General features: G+C 41.3%; 2 protein-coding genes and 1 long non-coding RNA gene across 7 annotated transcripts; 2 read left to right on the forward strand and 1 right to left on the reverse strand.

The window, feature by feature from the left end:
• Positions 1-2,457: 2,457 nt before the first annotated feature.
• Positions 2,458-3,243, forward strand: LOC123999829 (heat shock protein beta-1-like). Its single transcript, XM_046305843.1, has 3 exons — positions 2,458-2,666; positions 2,828-2,891; positions 3,150-3,243. The coding sequence occupies exons 1-3, from the start codon at positions 2,474-2,476 to the stop codon at positions 3,241-3,243; spliced, it is 351 nt and encodes a 116-aa protein (XP_046161799.1). The 5' UTR covers positions 2,458-2,473.
• Positions 3,244-7,349: 4,106 nt separating this feature from the next.
• Positions 7,350-20,942, reverse strand: LOC124000839. 4 transcript variants are annotated; one of them, XR_006832672.1, is made up of 9 exons: positions 20,662-20,942; positions 10,263-10,386; positions 9,939-10,144; positions 8,734-8,930; positions 8,397-8,605; positions 8,140-8,212; positions 7,959-8,045; positions 7,728-7,848; positions 7,350-7,465 (listed from the first exon to the last, which is right to left on the reverse strand). It is a non-coding gene; the product is annotated as an uncharacterized LOC124000839 (long non-coding RNA). The 4 variants fall into 4 exon arrangements; XR_006832671.1 differs by having other exon boundaries at positions 7,959-8,212; XR_006832670.1 differs by having other exon boundaries at positions 8,140-8,605.
• Positions 13,469-20,094, forward strand: LOC124000838 (serine/threonine-protein kinase TAO3-like). 2 transcript variants are annotated; one of them, XM_046307492.1, is made up of 8 exons: positions 13,469-14,234; positions 15,272-15,508; positions 15,706-15,834; positions 16,117-16,320; positions 16,570-16,809; positions 17,025-17,237; positions 17,613-17,795; positions 17,888-20,094. In XM_046307492.1, the coding sequence occupies exons 2-8, from the start codon at positions 15,323-15,325 to the stop codon at positions 18,047-18,049; spliced, it is 1,317 nt and encodes a 438-aa protein (XP_046163448.1). In that variant the 5' UTR covers positions 13,469-14,234; positions 15,272-15,322; the 3' UTR covers positions 18,050-20,094. The 2 variants fall into 2 exon arrangements, with proteins under 2 accessions (XP_046163448.1, XP_046163449.1); XM_046307493.1 differs by lacking the exon at positions 13,469-14,234 and having other exon boundaries at positions 15,229-15,508.
• Positions 20,943-27,201: the final 6,259 nt, after the last annotated feature.

Here is a 27,201-nt window from a genome sequence, read left to right on the forward strand (position 1 = left end):
TATGACAGATGTTTTATTTATATAACCGACAGGTCACTGGTTTGAGTCCCTAAGCCGACTAGGTGAAAAAAATTGGCCGATGTACACTTGAGCAAGGCACTTAAACCCTAATTGCTCCTGTCAGTCGTTCTGGATAAGAGCATCTGCTAAATGACTAAAATGTCAAATGGAGTTTAGGGGGCCGAGTGGCGCAGTGGTCTAAGGCACAGCATCGCAGTGCTAGAGGTGTCACTACAGACCCGGGTTTGATCCTGGGCTGTATATCACAACAGATCGGGAGTCCCATAGGGCGGCACACAATTGGTCCACGTTAGGAGAGGGTTTGGCCAGGGTAGGCCGTCATTATAAAAAATAATTGGTTCTTCACTGACTTGCCTAGTTAAATAACATTGAGTTATCGATTACGTGGGAGAGAAACATAAACAAGTAGAACTTCACCCAAGAGACTGGAGTTGAGCATAATGAATGGAGAGGGCTTGAGGTGCTGACATCATGTTAGATCATCTGATACACTGGCGCAGGCTTATTAGAGTCATTGAAGCAGGGAAACCCAGAGGACAGATCTACAGGCTCGTCATATCAAAATTCTCCACCTCGTCTCTATAGTGTCAGTCTTTCTATTAGAACTCCATCACTCCCTCAGATGTAGGAGCCACAGGGTCAACATGTGAGTGAATGTTACATGCCCATAGATGTACATAGACGTTGAAGTCACTGCAAAATAACCTTATGAGCATATTAGGTATCTGAGTATACCAAAGCTCCAACAGTGGTGTAAACAGAAAGGTAATGTTTTGGAGTTTGAGGCTGTACCCCCCCCCCCCTGTTTATACTGTAGCTCAGGGGTTGCTTAGCAGTTTCGGTGGTGAATGTACATGCTGTCCCTGCACATAGCAGAGCGATACGATTACTATGGAGAGGACAAAGAGCACCAGTATATGACCCCATCGTTGCTGTTGCCGGATTCATCCACCAACTACTTTCCATTTGCGCTATAAATACAATTCGAGTTATCCTCTGCAGGTCCCAGGGCAACAGAGGAGCAGCACCACTGTTCCAACCATGCCTATCAACTCATCCCATGGATAACACTTACTGCTTGATAGGTGCTAGAATGGATCAGCTGGTTATATAAATGTTGTGAGTGATGCTGATTGGTCCAGGGCAATCCATCCCACTATGAGGCAGCCTTCCTGAACTCTTTGGGGGAAAATATAGCTGCTCTTTTGTATGGCGAGTCTAAGTCATTAAACCGGATAAACCAGTCATTAAGCCATTGTAATTAGATAGAGATTGAATAACATTAGCTAGCCAAGGGGAAACTAAGAGAGGAGACAGGCTCCACCCCCCAGTACCACTCTCAGAAGGGGATTCAGAAGTCATGGCTGACCACAACAAGGTATTGCCCCGTCCTCTTTTCCGCCGAGATGTAAATTGGGATCCTTTCCGTGAGTGGACACAGCTTAGCCACATGATCATGGAGAAGGACTCTGGCCTCCCTCCTTTCCTGGATCCAGGCGATGTGAGTTGGATAGATTGGGCTAGGAATACATTGGCATCATCCTCCTGGCCAGGGTACAAACACTATCCACTCTTCTGTAACTTCGGCAAGACGGAGCTGCTCTTCCTCCCGGGGAAGGACTGCCCGTTCCATGATCTCGCCATCACGGTTGACAACTCCATTGTGTCCTCCTCCCAGAGCGCTAAGAACCTTGGCGTGATCCTGGACAACAAACTGTCGTTCTCAACTAACATCAAGGCGGTGGCCCGTTCCTGTAGGTTCATGCTCTACAACATCCGCAGAGTACGACCCTGCCTCACACAGGAAGCGGCGCAGGTCCTAATCCAGGCACTTGTCATCTCCCGTCTGGATTACTGCAACTCGCTGTTGGCTGGGCTCCCTGCCTGTGCCATTAAACCCCTACAACTCATCCAGAACGCCGCAGCCCGTCTAGTGTTCAACCTTCCCAAGTTCTCTCACGTCACCCCGCTCCTCCGCTCTCTCCACTGGCTTCCAGTTGAAGCTCGCATCCGCTACAAGACCATGGTGCTTGCCTACGGAGCTGTGAGGGGAACGGCACCTCAGTACCTCCAGGCTCTGATCAGGCCCTACACCCAAATAAGGGCACTGCGTTCATCCACCTCTGGCCTGCTCGCCTCCCTACCACTGAGGAAGTACAGTTCCCGCTCAGCTCAGTCAAAACTGTTCGCTGCTCTGGCTCCCCAATGGTGGAACAAACTCCCTCACGACGCCAGGACAGCGGAGTCAATCACCACCTTCCGGAGACACCTGAAACCCCACCTCTTTAAGGAATACCTAGGATAGGATAAAGTAATCCTTCTCACCCCCCTTAAAATATTTAGATGCACTATTGTAAAGTGGTTGTTCCACTGGATGTCATAAGGTGAATGCACCAATTTGTAAGTCGCTCTGGATAAGAGCGTCTGCTAAATGACTTAAATGTAAATGTAAATGTTCAGCCTCAGCACTGTTCTTCCTGCTGCAGTGGCACCCCAGACTTCAGCCAGGCTTCAGAGGCAACTGTCTGGAGGAGTGTCAGCGATCAGGACGGAACAGGGCAGTTGGAGGATCACCCTGGATGTCAATCACTTCTCACCAGAGGAGATATCAATCAAAACCAAGGGGGGCTTCCTGGAGATTGCAGGTAGGAACATTATTTCTCTGGTTAAAAAAAAGAAAATGGAAAATGGTTTTTGGAACATCCATTGTTAAATATCTTTGACAATTTACTCTTGACATGTTGTTAAGATGTCCACATGCTCCATATTCCATATTCCAATAATTTTTCTCAACTTATATTTTAAGGTCAACATGATGAAAGGGAAGACGAACATGGATCAGTATCAAGGTGCTTTATAAGGAAAAACAAGTAAGTTGTAATGGTTGAATAGGAAACAAGGTCTCTCACAATGTTATGGCAAAGACATCACCCGGTAATGAAACTAAGAACTGAATAAATAATGTGTGCAATTGAAAGTCTTTGTGTTGATTGTTATAGGAGACGTTAAATAATTTCCCACGGTTGAATTACATTTGTTAAAACAGATGACATGCAGCCATTTGAACCACAATAAACACGTTGTAGCCTGTCTGTTGTAAGAAAATAGTTGTTGTTTGTTTGTTGAAGGCTGCCCCCTGGTGTGCACTTGCAGCACATCAGCTCATCTCTGTCTGGTGAAGGGGTTCTCTTAGTAGATGTAAACGTCATATTTCAGTGTTAAATGTTTTAAAATTAGCAAAGATTTCTAAAAACATGTTTTTGCTTTGTCATTATGGGGTATTGTGTGAAGATTGATGAGGGAAAAAACGATTTAATACATTTTAGAATAAGGCTGTAACCTAACAAAACGTGGAAAAAGTAAAAGGGGCCCGAATACTTTCTGAAGGCACTGTAAGAACATATTTTATTAACCAAAAGAAGGTATCATTTAAGAAAACATATTCTGCTTGGTGTAAAAAATAAATAAATAAATAATTGACGCTCACTGTTTATGGTTTAATGAGAAGTTCTATTATTTAAATAACTTATTCCAGTGGCTTTTTTAAAAACCTTTATTTTACTAGGCAAGTCAGTTAAGAACAAACTCTTATTTTCAATGATGGCCTAGGAACAGTGGGTTAACTGCCTGTTCAGGGGCAGAACGACAGATTTGTACCCTGTCAGTTCAGGGATTTGAACTTGCAACCTTTCGGTTACTAGTCCAAAGCTCTAACCACTAGGCTACCCTGCCGCCCCATGACAGGAGTTTTCATCATGGACAATGAGGGCTACCAAAAACAAAGGACTAATGTGGGAGATGAGTGATGTGTACTGTAAGGATAAAGCTCAGCAACTCAGAAAGACCACGGGTTGAGGTGACAACTAAATTATAATATAATAATATATGCCATTTAGCAGACGCTTTTATCCAAAGCGACTTACAGTCATGTGTGCATACATTCTACGTATGGGTGGTCCCGGGAATCGAACCCACTACCCTGGCGTTACAAGTGCCATGCTCTACCAACTGAGCTACAGAATTAGCAGCACACTTTGAACAGGCAGAATAAACTATTGTTTTTCTTAGGATATGAGTTCCAGTTAAATGTACAATATTATAGGTTACAATATTTTTCATACTTTTTGTAGACCTAAGAAGCCCTACGAACATGAATCAAATCAAAATGTATTGGTCGCGTATACAGATTTGCAGGTGTTATAGGAGGTGCAGTGAAATGCGTATGTTACTATCAGTGCAGTAGAATGTTTCGTAAATACACCAAAGTAATAAGTAAAGTGATATTTTAAATAAATCGTATTATATGGCTTTTCAACACTGCCACCTGCAAGGATATTCTGTTGCATTATCCAGATATGATTTTCCACTTGTGTCACAGAAATAGTTTGGTGTGTGATGATATGGAACACTTGTCTTAGGCTATAATTTTATGTTGACAGCTGTACGATACTGTAGACTGAAATATTCACTGTGATAGCCCACTCCAACTCCCACTTGAATTGTGTCAAATGTCCAGATGTCCAAATCCCAGATAATCTGCTCTATATTTCAAGTGTCTCAGGCCTAATCTGTTTCCAAATGAAATAGGAAATAGTAAACATGTCCAGGCTAGAGCTCAATGAGGCAAAAGGTGAAGTCGATAGGAAGTTTGCTGAGAAGGATGAGATGTAGCAGATCAAGAGGGTGACTGACTCCCTGCAGAGCACATGTATTAACTATTTTGTCCCCCTAAATGAAACGAAAATGAGAGTATACCCACTTCTGCGGGGCTGTAGTGCAGCGGGTCTAGAGTTTCAAGTTCCTTGGTTTCCATATCACCAACCAACTATCATGGTCAAAACACACCCAGACAGTCATGAAGAGAGCACGACAACACCTTTTCCCTCTCAGGAGAAAAGATTTAGCATGGGTCCCCAGATCCTCAAAAAGTTCTACAGCTGCACCATCGAGAGCATCCTGACTGGTTGCTTCACCGCCTGGTATGGCAACTGCTCGGCATCTGACCGCAAGGCGCTACAGAGGGTAGTGCGTACGGCCCAGTACATCACAGGGGCCAAGCTTCCTGCCACCCAGGACCTATATAATAGTTCGTGTCAGAGGAAAGCCCCAAAAAATTTCAGAGACTCCAGTCACCCAAGTCATAGACTGTTTTCTCTGCTACCGCACGGCAAGCGGTACCGGAGCACCAAGTCTAGGACCAAAAGGCTCCTTAACAGCTTCTACCCTCAAGCCATAAGACTGATGAACAATTAATCAAATGACCACTGGACTATTTATATTGACCCCCCATCCAATTGTTTTTACACTGCTGCAACTCTCTGTTTATTATCTATGCATAGTCACTTCACCCCTACCAACATGCACAAATTACCTCGACTAACCTGTACCCTTGCACATTGACTTGGGTACCGGTACTTCCTGTATATAGAATCGTTATTGTTATTTTATTGTGTTACTTTTTATTATTTTTTACTTCAGTTTATTTGGTAAATATTTTCTTAACTCTTCTTGAACTGCACTGTTGGTTAAGGGCTTGTAAGTAAGCATTTCACGGTAAGGTCTATACTTGTTGTATTCGGCACATGTGACAAATAAAGTTTGATTTGATTTGATTCTCCAGGCACCGCGGCACTACTGCTCACAGGCCTACTGCACTGCAACAAAGATTATGGATATACTGACAAGATACATGTCTCTCTGCCCTAACAATGGGAGTCATTGTCCACAAAGCGGCACGGCAGGCTGTCTAGCTCCCGCCTATCCTTTCTTTGGATTGGTGGATACATCTCATTATCGTAAAATATGCATAGCCATCACAAGACAACATTGCCGGGATGTCACGTGTCCTATTTATATCAGTATACTCGTAACAACTTAATTAGCATTACGAAACATCTATTCTATCAAATAAACCTCACGTAGCAAATAAGCCATACATTTTTTGGGGACCAAATTTGACACTCTCTCATTGACCTCCATACAAAAACTCCTTGCTTGGTGGGTAAAACAAGGAAAAAACACCTCCTGCTGAAAGGAAACAGATTTCCACCGAGATGGGCCTCTCTCTTCCTCTTCCTCTCTGACCGCGATAGGCAGATTACTCTATCCAATACAGCCATAAATAATTACATTGTTATGCATAATGCATTTGTATGGACTGCAAGCGTTTACCAATTTGTCAGAATCCATGACACACGCATGCCCACTGAGCCCCCATGTAAATTGGGTAAGGTAGCAGATTTCAGTCTAGTCCAGTACAGCAACCTTGCAACTCATAATAAGTTTTGTTTACATTGTCACTAGGCCAGATAATATTTTAGGTATGGTGAATAGGTTTGTTGCTGACAGACATAGTACAGTGCATTCAGAAAGCATTAAGAAACGTAAAAATTTTCACATTTTGTTACGTCACAGCCTTATTCAAAAATTCATTCAATGAAACATGTTCCTTATATATCTACACACAATACCCATAATGACAACTCAAGGTTTTTATAAATGTTTGCACATTTTTTTTATTTAAAGAAACAGAAATACATTATTTACATAAGTATTCAAATCCTCTGCTATGAGACTCGAAATTGAGCTCAGGTGCATCCTGTTTCCATTGATCATCTTTGAGATGTTTCTACACCTTGATTGGAGTCCACCTGTGGTAAATTCAGTTGATTGGACATGATTTAGAAAGGTACACACCTGTTTATATAAGGTGTCACAGTTGACTGTGCATGTCAGAGCAAAAGCCATGAAGTCGAAGGAATTGTCTGTAGAGCTCTGAGACAGGATTGTGTCGAAGTACAGACCCGGGGAAGGTTAACAAAATATTTTTTGAAGGTCCCCAAGAAAACAGTGGCCTCCATCATTCTTAAATGGAAGATGTTTGGAACCACCAATACTCTTCATAGAGCTGGCCTCCCGGGCCAAACTGAATAATTAGGGGAGAAGGGCCTTGGTCAGGGAAGTGACTAGAAAAATACAATTTTTTTGAATGGCTTGAGTATCTGCATAGACCTACACATCACATGAGTTGAGATGATTTTGCCCAGTGTCCACTGAAACTACGTAAGGCCACATCAGAATCGTCATTTTATGTATGTCATTATTGCCTGTTTGTCAAATTGATATGATATTGCATGAATTGATATGTTATATTGTGACTCTGTTATGTTATCACATTTAGGATTCCCATTGTTTTTGGGTGCTTCAGTCGAGTGATGAATCAATTCCTGAGGGCAAGGTAGGTCAAATACATGTATAACTATTTTTGGTTGAAAATATATTTCGAAATTCATTCATTTCAATTAAAAGAATTAACAAAACTGCAGAGACATTGTTTAATTCTTTTAATCAATGCACATAAAATACTTTCACAATCATTATGAGCAGTTTTGAGAAGACTTCAGTAACATTGTCGATGAACACTTCTTTATTCAGCTTTTGTTTCCTGGAAATACAAATGAATCCTACAAACAACCAGATGTATTTCCACAAACGGAAATAAACCCCTTGGGATGTTAAGAGGGAGTTTCATGCAAAATGAATAATACTGGTACGATTAACGGTTTAATACACTTTCACATTGACTTTCATATTATATGAAACACAAAGGCATCAGGAACTTGTTCCTTGCTCACTCGTCTTTGGCTAATGGAATAAAATGTCAAATAGGAACCTTTCCATTAAACAGAATGTAATATCAAAATTACCTTTCCAGAGTTACAACTTTTGGCTCTCAGCTGGGACTCTAATGTTAGCACGCTCCTTAGCTTCCTCCAGTCCATGCTGCACCTTCCTGAACTTGGCCAGGTGAGTGTTGGCTTGTTCTTCCTGAAAGAACAAAAATAAATAGTTGTACTTAGAAGGCTAAGGGTGGTACAGTTCAGGTTGACCATGTTTTGTAGATTAATTGGAGATCAATTTGCTTTTAAGTGACTTACTGCTTCCTCAGCCTGCCTCTTGTAGGCCTTAACCTTCAACTGCAGCTTGTCCACCAAATCCTACAGCCTGGTAACATTCTTCTTGTCCTCAGTTTGAGGTAGAGGTGACATTGGTTTTATTTTAGATGCTGAGAGTCAAATAATTTTCTAGCCATTTGTTCAACACAGACTATGAATTTACCTGGTAGGTGAGCTCCTTCACTCTCCTCTCACATTTGCAGACACCTTTACACCTTTAATAGTATCTGCTCCACCTACCAGGCAAGACTCCAGTTCACACACTTTGATTTAGGAATTGATATTTTGATTAGAATTCTGCTCATTATGGACATATACTGTATAGCTATCCCCTTCCAAATGTTAGCGCCTGTTATCAATAATTAATCAATAATTAACTAACTTCCCACCCGGACGGACCTGCAGGTCCTTGACTGTTACCTTAAGGTTATTCTTCATCCTCTCCAGGTGAGTGCTGGTGTCCTGCTCCTTCTTCAGCTCATCAATGCAGCATGATTTGTGACATATTTGTTCATAGAAAAGTTTTAGTTAACTAATACATATTTTATTTGACTCCCGTCAGTGATGGCCTTAGCCTTCTCCTCTGCATTTCTGACTTCGTGAACAGTGTCTTCCACCTCACCTTGGACCTGAAACCAAGTAACCGCAAGCGTTTTCTTGGTGCTCAGAAGAATTGTCTTCAAGACAAATGATGTAAAGAACAAATTCATCAAAATTAGGATAAAACGTCAACGAAAGGTATAAATTAAATGACTACCTGAGAGCAGCAGTCCAACCTGTTCAATGGCATCCACCAGCTCTTGCTTTGCCACTTGGTGGCCTCTCTGTCTGCTCCAGAGCAGCCTTCAGCTCCTCAATCTCAGCCAACATCAGGGCGTTCCTGCGCTCCACCATGGCTGCCTGCTCCTTCATGTCATCCCGTCCTCTGATTGCATCAAGGTGCAGTTTGGCATCCTAATAATAAAGATGTTATGGAACAAACAGAGGCTGCTGTCTATAAGCATAGACTAGAAATCACTGGCCATTTTAAGGAATGGAACACTGGTCACTATAATAATGTTTACACATCTTGCATTACTCATCTCATATGTATATACTGTATTCTATACTATGGTATCTTAGTCACTTAATAATATTTACATATCTGACATTACTCATCTCGTATGTATATACTGTATTCTATACTATGGTATCTTAGTCACTTAATAATGTTTACATATCTGACATTACTCATCTCGTATGTATATACTGTATTCTATACTATGGTATCTTAGTCACTTAATAATGTTTACACATCTTGCATTACTCATCTCGTATGTATGTACTGTATTCTATACTATGGTATCTTAGTCACTTAATAATGTTTACATATCTGACATTACTCATCTCGTATGTATATACTGTATTCTATACTATGGTATCTTAGTCACTTAATAATGTTTACACATCTTGCATTACTCATCTCGTATGTATGTACTGTATTCTATACTATGGTATCTTAGTCACTTAATAATGTTTACATATCTGACATTACTCATCTCGTATGTATATACTGTATTCTATACTATGGTATCTTAGTCACATAATAATGTTTACATATCTGATTTCTCATCTCGTATGTGTATATACTGTTTTCTATACTTAATGACTTATCTTTCATTACTCATATGTATATACTGTATTCTACAGTATCTTAGTCCGTTCTGCTCTGACATCGCTCGTCCATATGTGTATATAGTCTCAATTCATTCCTACTTAGATTTGTGTGTATTGGGTATATGTTGTGTAGCTATTACTGCACTGTTGGAGCTAGAAGCACAAGCATTTCGCAACACCCACATTAACATCTGTTAATCACGTATGTCAATGTTTTGAAATGTGGGGAAGTCATTAAGTGATTGACTTTGTAAACAGATGTTGATCAAAAAGCTTACCTTGTCTTTGAGTTGTCCCTGGACGTACCTTTGCTGTTTCTGGGCCTCAGCAGCTTGGTGGTTGGCATGACTCATCTGAATCTCAATCTCATTGGTCTCCATCTTGACTCTCAGGGTCCAGATTGCTCTGCATGGATTAATCACCATCTGGCTGTTCCTCTTGATCTGTTCCATCTCCTCATCCTCCTTTGCAAGCTTTCTGTCGACTTCACCCTTGTCCTGGTTGAGCTCCAGCTGGAAACGAGGAATCTTGGATTTATCATGTTCCAGAGGTTCCTATGTATTACACAAACAAATTATATACATTTTTCGACTAAGCTTACTGGGCCTATTCATGCATATGACTCCTAACCTCAGCTTCTTCCAGAGTAGTCTGGAATCTGCCTTCTCAGACTCTGCAGTATTCTTGGCCTTTTCCGGCTCATGAATGCTCTTTCCAGTTTCTCTTATCTGTTCAGTCTGGTCTGAGATCTTCTCTGCAGATACACAGAAAGGCATTTTGGTCAAAAATATTGATTCAACTAGACACATTAAAACCTGCTATAATCCCCTGTACCGCCTACATTTTGGAGAAAAAAAATGTTTTTGGGATAAGTCTTTAGGTCGTAGAATTTTACATTTTTCAAACACCTGAAACAGACTTTTCCTGTAATCTACAGCCATAATCATAATGCCATGTCAAAAATTGTATTTTATTTTTCTGCATAGGTTATCTAACTATACCTTTTTACCTGTTCAATTGTCATTTAAATTAATGATGCACATTTATTCTTTAAGAACTTTTATGCCTTTGGAGTTAAACATTGCTGCACATCTGATGTTCGCAAAAGAGCACCTGGATGTTCCACAGCGTTACTGGCAAAATATTCTGTGGACATATGAAACTAAAGTTGAGTCGTTTGGAAGGAACACATAACACTATGTGAGGAGAAAAAAAGGCACAGCACACCAACATCACAAACTCATCCCAACTGTAAAGTATGGTGGAGGGAGGATCATGGTTTGGGGCTGCTTTGCAGCCTTAGGGCCTGGACAGCTTGCTATCATCGACAGAAAAATGAATTCCCAAGTTTATCAAGACATTTTGCAAGAGAATGTTAGGCAGTCCACCAATTGAAGTGTCACGACTTCTGCCGAAGTCGTTGCCTCTCCTTGTTCGGGCGGTGCTCGGCGTTCGACGTCACCGGTCTTCTAGCCATCATTGATCCTTTTTTAATTTTCCATTGGTTTTGTCTTGTCTTCCCACACACCTGTTTTCAATCCCATTCATTACCTGTTGTGTATTTAACCCTCTGTTTCCCCTCATGTCTTTGTCAGAGATTGTTTATTGTCAGTGTAGTGTTGTTTGTTGTATAGGTGCGCGTCGGGTCTTCGTACCCATATTTTGTTTATGTTCTTTTCCTGTTTAGTGTTATGGAGCATGTTACTAGGACATTATTAAAAGACTCCATTTTACACTCCGTTTGACTCTCCTGCGCCTGACTTCCCTGCCACCTATACACATATGCCAACAACAGAATGGCTTCAACAGAAGAAAATACACGTTTGTGTGTTATTATTTTAAGCAGACTGTTGGTCTGTTGTTGTGACCTAGATAAAGATTAGAACACATTTTATCACCGATTTATGGCAAAATCCAGGTATTTACAAAGGGTTCACATACTTTTTCTTGCCACTGTACCTTGTAAGTATTCAGACTCGAAATTGAGCTCAGGTGCATCCTGTTTCCATTGATCCTCCTTGAGATGTGTCTACAACTTAATTGGAGTCCCTCTGTAGTAAATGAAATTGATTGGACATTGATTTGGAAAGACACACACCTGGCTATATGAGGTCCCACAGTTGATAATGCATGTCAGAGCACAAAACCAAGCCATGAGGTCGAAGGAATCGTCCGTAGAGCTCAGAGACAGGATTGTGTCGAGTCACAGATCTGGGGAAGGGTACCAAAAAATGTCTGCAGCATTGAAGATCCCCAAGAACACATTGGCCTCCATCATTCTTAAATGGAAGAAGTTTGGAACCACCAAGACTCTTCCTTGAGCTGGCCGCCCGGCCAAACTTAACAATCGGGGGAGAAGGGCCTTGGTCAGTGAGGTGACCAAGAACCCGATGGTCACTCTGACAGAGCTCCAGAGTTCCTCTATGGAGATGGGAGAACCTTCCAGAAGGACAACCATCTCTCCAGCACTCCACAAATCAGTCCTTTATGCTAGAGCGGCCAGACGGAAGCCACTCCTCAGTAAAAGGCACATGACAGCCCGTTTGGAATTTGCCAAAAAACACCCAAAGGACTTGCAGACCACGAGAAACAAGATTCTCTGGTCTGATGAAGCCGAGATTTAATTAATTGGTTTGAATGTCAAGCGTCACATCTGGAAGAAACCTGGCACCATCCCTACGGTGAAGCATGGTGGTGACAGCATCATGCTGTGGGGATGTTTTTCAGCGGCAGGGACTGGGAGACTAGTCAGGATCGAGGGGAAGATGAACGGAGCAAAGCACAGAGATTTCCTTGATGATAACCTGCTCCAGAGTGCTCAGGATCTCAGACTGGGGCGAAGGTTCACCTTCCAACAGGACAACAACTCTAAGCACATAGCCAAGACAACACAGGAGTGGCTTCAGGACAAGTCTCTGAATGTCATTGAGTTTCCCAGATAGAGCCTGGACTTGAACCCAATCTAACATCTCTGGAGAGACCTGAAAATAACTGCAGTGACGCTCCCCATCCAACCTGACAAAGGTTGAGAGGATCTGCAGAGTAGAATGGGAGAATCTCCCTCTCATACCCAAGAAGACTTGAGGCTGTAATCGCTGCCAAGGGTGCTTCAACAAGGTACTGACTAAAGGGTCTGAATACTTCTGTAAATGTGGTATTTGCTTTTTACATTTAATACATTTGCTACAATTTCTAAAAACCTGTTTTTAGTTTGTCATTAGAGGGTATTGTGTTTAGAATGATGAGAATAAGGCTAACGTAACACAATGTGGAAAAAGTCAAGGAATACTTTCCGAATGCACTGTATAACTCAAATTTCTATGTGAATTTGGTCAGGTTGCCCAAAAGGTTACATATTGCAGCTTTAACAAATAATATACATATTTACAAACAGCGTACCTATTAATGAATTACAATGCCATTATTTGTAAACATTTTAAGCATGTATAATAAACATAATTACAATTCAGAAGCAATTATGGCATTCATAGTAATTTACAAAACACATATAAACATTTATAATGGCTTATTCATGAAAGTTATTGTAAAGGCTAATCAAGTTCTGTACAGCAGGTTACCTATAGACAGTCCTTTGAACTAGTATTCATTTGAAGTAGTTTTTACAATACTACTATTGTATGACTTTTATAATGACCTTGTTGTTTATTCAGAAATGTTTACAAATCTGTACCAAGAATCAACAACATTCTATTAAATTTAGGAAGCCACACCATATAATGAATTTAAAGAATCGTTGTACAGCTTCCATCAAGTATGTGAAACATTGCAGTGTCTCTTTAAAAAAAAAGTGGGAGTGTGAAAGATGGCTCGTGAAAGAGCTGGAGAGATCAATAGAAGGCACTAGAAACAACCATCTAAGAAAGAGCACAATGTATTTTGACTGAAAATGAATTGGAATATATAATAAATATCTAGCTGATTAGTATCGTCATAGGGGAAATGTGCCTTGGATGGATCTCTGTTTGATTTACATTGTTTCACAGATCACCTAACATTTCATGTCATCATGGGAATACAAGAAAAGGAATACGGCCCATAATCTTTTTTATTTGATTTTGAGTTTGGGAGGAATGCAATCTCTCTTTATAATTTCCCTCCTATTCTTTTTGCCCTGATTGTATGTTATAGGCGTTGTATATTTCACCCTTTCCCACCGGATCCATTTGGTTCCTCCTCCTCAGGAAGTGGAGACGCCAGAGACGAGGACTGCCTTCAGCTGCTGCCTTCCTGGCGTGGCCCGCTATCACTCTGCGATGCCCTATTCATTTCTAGCGAGGAGCTGCAGGCAGTAAGCGAGGGACCACGCAGGGGAAGGATGCATTTAAAGCAGGATGTGTGCTGGATGCTGGGAGACACGGCAGCGATAGCAGCAGCAACAGCGAGTACAGAGGGCCTGGGAAGCGCCCACCCCCTCTCTCTCCTCCTTTTCCTCCCCCCCTGCAGGACCATGCTTGCGTGAGGGATGAGGCTGTGCACAGGGACGCCAGGCCAGAGCTGCGGCCTACTTCTTCTCACAAGAGCCGGGCTCTCGACTGCAAGATCTGTGAATGCTTTGCCACCATCAAATCATCAGCATCTTTGGTAGGCAGGCTCCCTCTCCCCGCTGTTTGCATAAGAAACAAGGGGGGGGGGTTCTCGATCTCCGTCCTTTCAGCTGCACATCTGTAGTCATGGCAACCAGATCCCGTTAATAAGTGTCATTTTTTCAATCCTCCGTTTTCCCCCTATGCCTGTGCTTTTATATGTGTGTAATCGTTTGGATTTCTATCAAATCTCTTTCGCTATCGGTTTATCATGATTTCAAGTGTTTTTGTTATTTATTTACAAGCTGTACCTTTACCATTCAATAGTAGGCCTGCAAACCAGGCTCATACCGCTCCATTTGTGGCTACATATACAGTATGTACGTGACAGATATATTAGCATGAGGAACACCACATTGACGTTCAAGGCATCCTCTTTATGTTCATGTATGTAGCAACCATAATTGATGATGCATGTGCTATGTTCAAGCATGAAATCTGAGCCAAGCAGCAATGATCAATCAGTGAAGAGGAACAGTGTGCATTATTTCCTGCCCTGGAAAATGCTATCCACAGATACTGTAGCTAATAATCCCCAGGAATGTCCACCAATTAACAATGATGTGCAATTGTGTGTGCATGTGCCTTTGCATGTGTGTTTTATGTGTCAAATTTATGACAGGATTTGTGATAGGTGGTCATAGAGGCCATCTTTAGTTACAATTGATTGAAGTTTACATGGTGTTGGACAAGAACACAGATTATATTTGGTATATTCTGGAATTAATTTAGTTATACTACATCAAGGGTGAAATTCAGAGAATGCTCTCTAGAGTAAGAGCAAATACATAGAACCAAATAAATACTAGTTAGCTTTAGGTGTACTGTATATAGTCCTTGTGAGGACTCTATTCCATTTAAGGTATTCTTGCAAAGACTAAAATATGGTCTATTACTGAGTATGACTAGGATACTCGTCCATGTTGAACGATACAGTACATTTTAATTTTACAGTCGTCTTCCTTCACAGGCCTTCTTGCTTTTCACCCCTGACCGTTCTCTCTGTGGCCTCCGACCCCTGACCCCTGTGTCCAGGTCACCAGGTAGATCCAGGAGCATGAGCAGGACTCTGAGCTGCGGGAGCAGATGTCTGGTTATAAGCGCATGCGGCGGCAGCACCAGAAGCAGCTGATCGCCCTGGAGAACAGGCTGAAGGCGGAGATGGACGAGCTTAGGCTCCGGTTGCAGAAAGAAGTGGAGACCCACGCCAACAACACTTACATAGAACTGGAGAGACTGGCCAAACGGCACGCCGTTCACACAGACAAAGAGGTGAATGATGTACTGTCTGGTAGGACAGTAGGTCCTGATTGGTATGAATGAGGTGTAAACTGAATATGGTCAAACTCCTTGATTAGATAGCATCCTTAGAATTTTGCCCTTTCAGTATAATGTCAGAATTTTAAACAGAACATCGAAGGGAGGTGATAAACCTTTAATTGTGGAACATTTAATATGTTCCCGTACAGTTAAAGGCAGCTACAGCAGAGGAGAAGAGGATCCAACAACAGATCATTGCCCAGCAAAAGAAGGAGCTGACCACCTTCTTAGACAACCAGAAGAAAGAGTACAGGCTCTGTAAAGAGAAGATCAAAGAGGTAAATGTATGAATCATTAACAAATGTGTCCTCTTTGTTTGTGTGAAATTGTTTGCATTTTCCATGCATTCTCTCCATTTAATGTTTTTATTTTTAATTTAACTAGGCAAGTCAGTTAAGAACAAATTCTTATTTTCAATGACGGCCTAGGAACAGTGGGTTAACTGCCTGTTCAGGGGCAGAACGACAGATTTGTACCTTGTCAGCTCGGGGATTTGAACCACTAGGCTACCCTGTCGCCCCATGACCCACTAAGCCCTGGTTCTTGTCTGGGTGTTGCAGGAGATGAATGAGGACCCCAGTACACCCAAGGAGGAGAAGCAGGAGCGTCTGTCCAGGCACAAGGAGACGGTGCAGCGCTCACAGGCTGATGATGAGGCCCATCTCCTTGACCAGCAGAGGCTGGTCTATGACAGGAGTTGCCGGGCCATGAAACGCAGGACACTAGTCAGGAGGCACGAGTTTGAACACGAGCAAATGAGAGAGGTACAGTTGCTCTCTGAGATTTAGTTAGCTAACAGGAACATGCAGGGTCCATGATGCTGATAGATGTGTGCTTTTATATCCCTTCTTTATCAGTCTGTTGTATGATTGCTTTCTTCAACTTTGCCTCATAGTTCCTGGTAAAATAATCATCTCAACCTCTTATTAAAATGGCCTAAATTGCACTGTAGAAATCTGAAGAACTGTATATTTAAAATGAAATAGAAAGATGAGGAATATGTCCCGTCCCAGGAGCTGAATAAGAAGAAGACCCAGAAGGAGATGGAGCAGGCCCTGATGATCCGACAGGATGAGTCCACTCAGGAGCTGGAGCGCAGGCAGCTACAGACACTGCAGAGGCTCCGTGTTGAGCTGATCCGCCTGCAGCACCAGACCGAGTTGGAGAACCAGGAGGAGTACAACGGCCGGCGGCAGAGAGAGCTGCACAGGAAGCACGCCCTAGAGCAGAGGCAGCAGCCCCGGAACCTCAAGGTGCATTGAATCTATACCGCAGCTGTTGCACTGTAAATTTGGTTTAGTAAGAGCCAATGAGAAATCATTCTGTGCCTGTACATCTAGGCAAAGACCCTTTAGTTAAAGTTGTACCCCTGGTCAGACTGAAGCTCAGCCGGCACCCAAAACTGGCAAAATGATTGTTTCTTACTGTATATTTCTTACAATTCTTCTTTCCATTTGTCCTTCTGGAGATGTTGGAGATGCAGATCAAGAAACAGTTCCAGGACACGTGTAAGGTGCAGAACAAGCAGTACAAATCCCTGAGGAACCATCAGCTTGAGGTCTCTCCTAAGAGTGAGCACAAAGCCATCCTAAAGTCACTGAAGGAGGAGCAGACACGCAAGCTCGCCGTGCTGGCCGAGCAGTACGAGCAGAGCATCAACGAGATGATGGCCTCACAAGCGGTAAGGGGACTTACCCTAAACCTCCAAACAGTCACACAATCTCTGCTGGTACATGCATGACATTTTTTGCCAACTCGGTGGCCTTGTGGTTAGAGTGTCCGACTTGAGATGGGAAGGTCGATCCCCGGCCGAGTCATACCGAAGGACAAAAGAAATTGGACCTGATGAGTCTGCTTGTCACTCAGTATTAAGGAGATGGATTGGGTTAAGGCCCTGCGATAGACTAGTATCCTGCCCAATGGTGTATTTGCACATCAAGCTGCCTCACGCTACAGAAACAGGAGATAAGCTTTTGCTCCTATGAGTTGTTCCAGCTTGTGCAAGGCTACTTTACTTCCATGTATTTTTAACCCCTCTCGCTCTCTGGTCCTCCAGATGCGTCTGGAGGAGGAGCAGCAAGGAGAGTGCCAGGCATTGAAGCAGCAGCTGCAGCAGGAGATGGAGCTCCTGGATGCCTACCAGAACAAGACCAAGGCCCAGACAGAAGCCCAACACGAGCGGGAGCTGCAGAAGCTGGAGCAGGAAGTCTCCTTACGCAGGGCCCACCTGGAACAAAAGGTATGTTTTGATTATTTTATAAGTAACACAGACTCTTTAAACTGACCACTTCACTTATTTTATTGTTTAATATTCAACAATTGTGCATTCAGATTGAAGAGGAGCTGGCTTCACTTCAGAAGGAACGCACTGAAAGGATCAAGCACCTGTTTGAACGGCAAGAGAGGGAGATGGACGCTTTCGATGCAGAGAGCGCTAAGCTGGGGTTTGGGAGCTTAGGATCACTGGACTTCCCCAAGGAGGACGACAGATGAAAATGGATGTGTGTGTGGAGGACTCTTTGCTTCTGGTGTATGGTGTAGACACGTGCTTGCACGGTTTCACTGTCGACTTGACCATCGTCAACCTCCACAGTGACAATGCTGGATAACTCTCTTTTTCTCTCTCTAGTCTTTTAGATACCACATCACAGCATAGTGCTGTCATGTGCCAGGGGAACTACTTTTGTGCAATTTAAAAAAGGGGGAAAATAAAACAAGATTAATTCAAAACACAAGACTAAAGCAAGACAAACCAAGAAACTAATGCTTATCAAAAATAAGAACGGACTCTTTCCTCCATGCCGTCACAGCTCCTTTTGGTATAAAATTCAGGAAATTTTAGTAAAAATGAGCACTTTGATATGTTTAAGTATTAACCATGTTCATATAATGCTTCATGCGTATGTCACATGGAGAGGCATTGTGGAATGTGAGCTGCGGACTACACCGTGATGTTTAGCTGCTTCATCTTTCTTCTCAGAGAATGTGAATAATACTGGATGTGAATACTGTGAGCTAAAAAGAGGGTATGGAGACGGTGTCAGATGTATGTACGCAGTTTTATGGAGAGCTTTTACTTAATTCCATATTGAGCTAAAGACTATAGTCCTTCACTTTTTTAAACAATTACGATATTTATGTTCCATTGTTCAGTATTTAGGATTTATTGGCATCAGTTTGATCAAGGTGTGTATTTTATCACAATGATTCAACTCAGTAAAACTGCTTATTGTTGCATGCACTTTAAAGACACATTCAGGTTGTGAAGTAAAGCATGAATCTGTCAAGAGATTTTAGCCGTTTGTAAATAAGTGGTCATAGCATTTTTGTTTTAATGCCTATTGATACTGAACATAAGCGCCATATTAGATATGACAATTTCACAAATGCCTTTATTTAAGTTGTGCCTATGAAGCGGTTTTCATTTGTCGTTCTTTCATGTTTGTTTAGCACGGCCAACACCATTATTTGTTCCATTCCAATTTGTGAATAATTTAATGTTCACTAATCAAAGGTATTGTAAAGGAAATGGTGAGAATTGTGCTGTATAACTTTTGATATAAATATTTGTATTTGAGAACATAACTAGGAGATACAGACGATTTGGTCGATTACTTGATGAAGGAACTTCACATTATAATTTGGAATGTTTTTTTTTTGTCACAAATAAAACTGACATGGTAATACAGTAGATCAACATACTGAAAACGAATCACTGCAGACTTATCAGATTGTATAAAAACAGTTTAATGGTATCACAGAATTACTGTAAATACATATTTTTTAAAGATGTCTGGCAGGTGGTTGCTTTGTTCTGGGTTGCATTCAAGTCATAGCTGTTTAGCTACCAGATGTACAATGTTTTGCAGTGTTCACGGTTGTTATTGCACATAAGGTTGCACAATGTGTCCATTACAGTGACTTGATTTCTACTATCACCATCAGCCTTTGTGATCCTGTGACACAGACAGAAGACCAGATTGAATGTCTGTCTATGGATGTTACAAACTATTTCAAAGTGTCCAGGGTGAACAGTTTCAAAAGATTTCTTGAATGCAACCCTGGTATTTTGACAGTTGCCTCCAAACTCTCCTGTTCCCTATACATTGATAAGTGATGGAAATCATGCTCTTCATAGTGGTGGGCTGGGCAAGTGAGATTGAGAATGGTATATCTGACACAAATGCAAGAGAACTAACTATGGAATTCGAAATACATGAATAAACAACTAATATTTTCAATGTGAACAACCCAGTATGGCATTGTTGATAACCCCTGACTTATGGCTCCTTGCAAGAATTCAAGTGTCAAAGTTATTTAGTAGGCCTCATTTTTGAAATGATTTGCTGTAAATTACTCCTTTGAAAGCAAAATATTTTGAGTTTGGAAGGTTTTTCAGATTGTAACTTTTGTTGACAAATGGTTAAGATCCATATGCTATTTTCTCTGGGTTGGTTGAAAATGGTTTAAACCTGTTATGAACCAAAGTGTTTATGTGGACTTTAGCTAGAATAAAGGGGACTTTCCTAAACTAAGCCATGCAGCATTTCCTGTGTGGCACAGACAAAATAAAAGAGATTCTCTTGAAACATGATGACTGCATCAACATCCTGCATCCAATTTCAGTGCATGAATGTGCAATTATTTGATTCTTTCCTGTATTGTTACCATATGCGTTATATACAGTATACACCCGGACATGACAAAGTGTTATTGACCAGAACAACCGCATACTGTAAGGAGTCACAAGAAATACACAAAATAATAATAGCATGTCAGGTTCACTAGAAGGGACACTCCATAGTTCCCACAGTGCTGTGTGTTATGTTGGTGAAGGAAGTTACACGGCAGTGCTTCCTGTGTTTCCTCAATGCCCTGTGGTCTACCATTTACCATGCAGACTGTGCATCTCCTTTGATCTGGCTGTAGGGGAGGGACATTCTCACTGGCTTCAAGTCTGTATTCACTGGCAAGAATACAACTGTAAGTTCCTCGAAGTGTTGACTGGCTGTGGTATCAGCAGCAGCCTTTTTAAACGTTGGTCAAGTGGAAAGTACCCTGGGATGAAGGGTAGAGGAGCTGTGGTGGAGGCACTTTACACTTACCTGAGTTGTGCTGACAGGGATGTGGTCGTATGAGTTCCCCCTCACTTTTCTCAAGCAGTCAGTCATCTGATAGAACTAGAGTCCCTGCTGATGTAAATCAGAATAAAATGCTCACCTCCAAAAACATTGCTGAGTTGAAATGGAGACATGTGGATGATAATCATTAAAGGGAATGAGTGTACATAAGTAAATGCATTCTCACGTAACACACACACTGGGCAAAAACTGGTTCAATCAACATTGTTTCCATGTCATTCCAACAAAACAAAAAAAAATCTGATGATGTTGAATCAATGGGGAAAACTGATTGGATTTGAAAAAAAGTTGTCAATTGTAAGGAAATGTAGTATTATTTTCACCAAACCTAAACACAATGACAGTGATATTTTTGGTAGGTTTCACGTTGAATGCATATTAGTTGACAACTCAACCAAACATATATCAAAACTAGATATGCTCTCTCTAATTCTCTCTTTCTTTCTCTCTCTCGGAGGACCTGAGCCCTAGGACCGTGCCCCAGGACTACCTGACATGATGGCTCCTTGCTGTCCCCAGTCCACCTGACTGTGCTGCTGCTCCAGTTTCAACTGTTCTGCCTTATTATTATTTGACCATGCTGGTCATTTATGAACATTTGAACATCTTGGTCATGTTCTGTTATAATCTCTACCCGGCACAGCCAGAAGAGGACTGGCCACCCCACATAGCCCGGTTCCTCTCTAGGTTTCTTCCTAGGTTTTGGCCTTTCTAGGGAGTTTTTCCTAGCCACCGTGCTTTTACACCTGCATTGTTTGCTGTTTGGGGTTTTAGGCTGGGTTTCTGTACAGCACTTTGAGATATCAGCTGATGTACGAAGGGCTATATAAATAAATTTGATTTGATTTGATGTTGAACTGACGTCTGTGCCCAGCGGGCAGTGACTTAACAGGAACCAGGATTGAGATGTCATGTTATTCATATAGCATAAAGCAATGGTGTAGGTCAGTGGTTCCCAAACTTTTTATAGTCCTGTACCCCTTCAATCATTCAACCTCCAGCTGCATACCCCCTCTAGCGTCAAGGTCAGCGCACTCTCAAATGTTGTTTTTTGCCATAATTGTAAGCCTGCCACACATACTATATGATACATTTAAACATAACAATGAGTGTGAGTTTTTGTCACAACCCAGCTCATGGGAAGTGACAAAGAGCTCTTATAGGACCCGGGCACAAATAATAATAATCAATCATTTTGAATCACTTTATTGAATCATCTTACATATAAAACCTTATTTGTTCATCTAATATTGTGAATAACTCATCACAGGTTAATGAGAAGGGTGTGCTTGAAAGGATGCACGTAACTCTGCAATGTTGGGTTGTATTGGAGAGTCTCAGTCTTAAATTATTTCAAATCAAATCAAATTTTAAAAACAATTTCACAACAATTTTCCACACCGAGTCTGTGCCTGTATTTAGTTTTCATGCTAGTGAGAGCCGAGAATCCACTCTCACATAGGTACGTGGTTGCAAAGGGCATCAGTGTCTTAACAGCGCGATTTGCCAAGGCAGGATACTCTGACCGCAGCCCAATCCAGAAATCTGGCAGTGGCTTCTGATTAAATTACCATTTTCACAGAACCTCTTGTTGCAATTTCGATGAGGCTCTCTTGTTCCGATATCGGTAAGTGGACTAGAGGCAGGGCATGAAAGGTATAACGAAACCAGTTGTTTGTGTCATCCGTTTCGGGAAAGTACCTGTCTATTGCGCAAACAACTCATTCAGGTGCTTCGCTATATCACATTTGACATTGTCTGTAAACTTGAGTTCATTTGCACACAAAAAAATCATACAATGATGGAAAGACCTGTGTGTTGTCCTTGTTGATGCAGAGAGAGAAGAGCTCCAACTTCTTAATCATAGCCTCAATTTTGTCCCGCACATTGAATATAGTTGCAGAGAATCCCTGTAATCCTAGATTCAGATCATTGAGCGAGAAAAAACATCACCCACATAGGCCAGTCGTGTGAGAAACTTGTCATCATGCAAGCTGCCAGACAAGTGAAAATGATGGTCAGTAAGAACTTTAAGCTCGTTTCTCAATTCTAAAAAACATGTCAATACTTTGCCCCGTGATAACCAGCGCGATTCTGTATGTTGTAAAAGCATTACATGGTCGTTGCCCGTATAGTTGCATAGTGCAGAAAATACATGAGAGTTCATCCAGCTGTAACGCGTAGAATTCACTGGCTTTTAAGCGAAGCAGTAATTGTTTCAAAACATCTCCTGCCATGTCACTGATGTATCGTGAAGCAGTGTGGTTTGATGAGGGCATTGTCTATAGTTCATCCAGAATTGTCCCAGCCATATCCACGGAAGCAGGAAGAATTAAGTCCTCCACAATAGTATGGGGCTTGCCTGTCCTTGCCACTCCGTAACTCACCATATAAGACGCTTCTAGCCCCTTCTCATTAATGGTATTAATGTTGCTTTTATACATTCCTTACTACTCAAAAGCAATCTTAATTATTGCAACAACAAAAACTCCTGTGGCTTATTTTTCAAATTGGTATGTTTTGCTTCTATATGTCTGCGCATGAGTGAAGGTTTCATTGACTTGTGAGATAGTACTTTTGCACATATAACACACCGTGGCTGAGGAAAGGCATTACTCCAAATATACACTACCGTTCAAAAGTTTGGGGTCACTTAGAAATGTCCTTGTTTTTTAAAGAAAAGCAAAAAAAATGGTCCATTAAAATAACATCAAATTGATCAGAAACACAGTGTAGACAATGTTAATGTTGTAAATGACTATTATAGCTGGAATATCTACATAGGCGTACAGAGGCCCATTATCAGCAACCATCACTCCTGTGTTACGATGCCACGTTGTGTTAGCTAATCCAAGTTAATAATTTTAAAAAGGCTAATTGATTATTAGAAAACCCTTTTGCAATTATGTTAGCACAGCTGAAAACTGTTGTCCTGATTAAAGAAGCAATAATAATGTGCTTATTTAAACTAGTTGAGGATCTGGAGTATCAGCATTTGTGTTTTTTTACAGGCTCAAAACAAAGAACTATCTTCTGAAACTCGTCAGTCTATTCTTGTTCTGAGAAATGAAGGCTCGATGCGAGAAATTGCAAGAAACTAAATATCTCATACAACGCTGTGTACTACTCCCTTCACAGAACAGCGCAAACTGGCTCTAACCAGAATAGAAAGAGGAGTGGGAGGCCCCGGTGCACAACTGAGCAAGAGGACAAGTACATTGGAGTGTCTAGTTTGAGAAACAGACACCTCACAACTCCTCAACTGGCAGCTTCCTTAAATAGTACCCACAAAACACCAGTCTCAACGTCAACAGTGAAGAGGCGACTCCGGGAGTTCCTCTGTCCAGTGTCTGTGTTCTTTTGCCCATCTTAATCTTTTCTTTTTATTGGCCAGTCTGAGATATGGCTTTTTCTTTGCATCTCTGTCTGTGATAAACTTGGATTAGCTAACACAACGTGCCATTGGAACACAGGAGTACTGGTTGCTGATAAATGGGCCTCTTACGCCTATGTAGATATTATATATATATATATATATATATATATATATATATATATATATATATATATATATATATATATTTCAAAAAAAATCTGCAGTTTCCAGCTACAGCTAGTTTTCTGATCAATTTTATGTTATTTTAAAATGGACAAAAAAAGTGCTTTTCTTTCAGAAACAAGGACCTTCATAAGTGACCCCAAACTTTTGAACGGTAGTGTAAGTGAACCCCAAATCAATGTAGTTCTCATCATATAAGCACCTTCGATGGCCCAACTCTGTCTGTTGTTCGGTGCTTTCCCGGGTAAGGGGGCAGTAAGTAGCTCTTCGGCTGCATTAGATTCACAACTGTCAGTGTCCATGCTAGCTGGGCTAACAGCAAATGTAGAATTACTGATACTAGCATTGGATGTTCTCATGGAAGCAGAACAACTTGTGTTGTCGACAGGTGCAGGTGTAATACTGCTGGTAGTAGGAGTACTACACCTGCACCTACTGGTAGTAGAGCTGGTATGTGTCTCGTTGGACGCGGCCCCTACTTTTTTTAACCATTCATCAATTTTCGAGCAAACGGAATGAGCAGCAGCTACGTTTGGCTACATATGGACCATTAGTGGAATTCCCGCGAGAGAGTAACGGTTAACGTGATTGGATGTTAATTATTTGACTAGGCTACCTGTATTTGACATTGTGTTGTTATTTCGCTGAACACTAGGTTTAATTTTTGGCAGTGAAACGAGGCTACTCAGGAGAGAACTCCCCCCCCCCCCTCTGTTTGAAAATGTGAGCCACATTTTATTTGGCGTACCCCTGACGGCATTGCTAGGTGATTATGACACCCCACAGACTTCAAAGTCTGAGTCAAGCAGAAATGAAGCAACATGCATCATTCTTACATTATGTCATGAGTGAGCAAAATGTCTCTCAAAAATAAAATGACTGTTTTCAGTACATGTCCCACTTTGGTGATTCATTTCACAAATGTCATCACTGAAAATTCATAATTGTTTGGGTCATGGTTGGTTCATTCAAATATTTGGGGATTGTGGTTGAAAATGGAGAAGCATGTTTTTTTTATTGACTATAAAGAACAATCTGATAAGTAATTGGACAATCCTCATCTGATGAAAAAAGGGCCTCTCTGAAATAGATTTACCTATAAAGGGGTTTCCTGACAAAATACACTTTTGTAGGTTTCAACAGCCTTCGAGGTGTGGCTTGGTTTGGTGCTGGGGACAGAGACCGACACTACAGGTAGAAGAGACAGGGGTTAGTTGTCACTTTGTGTATTTTTCAACACCAGTATAGCTTACAAAACTATTTATTTATTAATATTTATGGCTCATAACTCCATGTTGAAATAAGATACTCTATGAGGATAAAAAGGGTCCCCATCTCAATCCTGGTTCCTGTTAAGTCACTGCCCATTGGGAACAGAGAACAGTTCAACATCTAGTTTAGATTTGGTTGAGTTGTCAACTAATGTGAATTCAATATGAAATCTACGAAAAAGATCACTGTGTTTTTGCATTTAGGTTAAAAGTTGAGTGAAAAAAATACTACATTTTCTGAAGTTGACGACTTTTTCCCACGTTGATTCAACACCACCACACTGTATTTTTTGTTGTTGAAATTACGTGGAAACACAGTTTTGACAAGCAGGTCCAGACCGGAACCAATCATAGATGTTTATGTTTCACAAGTTTGGACAGCACAGAATACATTAGAGCACAGTAAAGAAAAAATGATGTATTCAGTATAATACTGTTGAGTACAGTAAAGAAAATAAAAGTAGTGTATTCAGTTCTATACAGTAAAGAAAATAAAAGTTGTGTATTCAGTACAACACAGTAAAGACACTAAAATTAAAGTATAGTTCTGTACAGCAAAGTAGGATACAGTACAGTAGAGTAGCGTTCAGTATAATGTACTGTATTGTATCCTTCTGTACTCTACTGAATTAAACTCAACTGTACTATACTTTGGTCTATACTGTACTCTACTGAATTAAACTCAACTGTACTCTGTTGAATTCAGCTACTGGACTGTACTGTCCAAGCATTTGAAACATAGATGTCTTTTCAATGTACACTAAAATAAATATACTAGGAGTCTTTTCAACGTCATTTAGCTTACTTGGTACTTTGTTACAATGGGGATGGTTGTCAGATTGTGACATGCAATCCCAACATCAATGTGACAACTATCCCTCAACCACACCCCCAATGCTAATTATGATGCTAGTTAAACACATAGATTGACCTAGGAACTCACAAATAGGTTTTCAATAAAGCACTCCCTTTACTCTTTCAATAATAGTAATTGTTTATGGATAGTCCCATAATATACCTACAGTGCATTTGGAAAGTATTCAAACCACTTGACTTTTTCCACATTTTGTTATGTTACAGCCTTATTCTAAAATGGATTTAATTTTTTTCCCTCAATCTACCCATAATTATAACGCAAAAAGGAAAATAGTATTTCTAATCAGTATTCAGACCCTTTACTCAGTACTTTGTTTAAACACCTTTGGCAGCGATTACAGCATCGAGTCTTCTTGGGTATGACGCTACAAGCTTGGCACACCGGTATTTGGGGAGTTTCTCCCATTCTACTCTGCAGATCCTCTCAAGCTCTGTCAGGTTGGATGGGGAGTGTCACTGCACAGCTATTTTCTGGTCTCCCCAGAGATGTCCGATCAGGTTCAAGTCCGGCCTCTGGCTGGGCCACTCAAGGACATTCAGAGACATTTGTGCTTAGGGTCATTGTCCTGTTGGGAAGGTGAACCTTCACCCCGGTCTGAGGTCCTGAGCGCTCTGGAGAAGGTTTTCATCAAGGATCTCTCTGTACTTTGCTCCGTTCATCTTTCCCTTGATCCTGACTAGTCTCTCAGTCCCTGCTGCTGAAAAACATCCCCACTGCATGATGCTGCCATCACCAAGCTTCATCGTAGGGATGGTACCAGATTTCCTCCAGACTTGACGCTTGGTATCCAGGCTTGA

Source organism: Oncorhynchus gorbuscha, linkage group LG16 (genome assembly GCF_021184085.1).
Source record: "Oncorhynchus gorbuscha isolate QuinsamMale2020 ecotype Even-year linkage group LG16, OgorEven_v1.0, whole genome shotgun sequence".
Lineage (NCBI taxonomy): Eukaryota > Metazoa > Chordata > Actinopteri > Salmoniformes > Salmonidae > Oncorhynchus > Oncorhynchus gorbuscha.

What these genes read in the sequence shown, in the direction of transcription:
- LOC123999829 (XM_046305843.1), top strand. Translation starts at nt 2,474, where the DNA reads ATGTTCAGCCTCAGCACTGTTCTTCCTGCTGCAGTGGCACCCCAGACT. An exon ending in GGGCTTCCTGGAGATTGCAG is followed by an intron (nt 2,667 to 2,827) that starts GTAGGAACATTA and finishes TTATATTTTAAG; the next exon opens with GTCAACATGATGAAAGGGAA. An exon ending in TGCTTTATAAGGAAAAACAA is followed by an intron (nt 2,892 to 3,149) that starts GTAAGTTGTAAT and finishes TGTTTGTTGAAG; the next exon opens with GCTGCCCCCTGGTGTGCACT.
- LOC124000838 (XM_046307492.1), top strand. Translation starts at nt 15,323, where the DNA reads ATGTCTGGTTATAAGCGCATGCGGCGGCAGCACCAGAAGCAGCTGATC. An exon ending in AGATGATGGCCTCACAAGCG is followed by an intron (nt 17,238 to 17,612) that starts GTAAGGGGACTT and finishes CTGGTCCTCCAG; the next exon opens with ATGCGTCTGGAGGAGGAGCA. An exon ending in GGGCCCACCTGGAACAAAAG is followed by an intron (nt 17,796 to 17,887) that starts GTATGTTTTGAT and finishes TTGTGCATTCAG; the next exon opens with ATTGAAGAGGAGCTGGCTTC.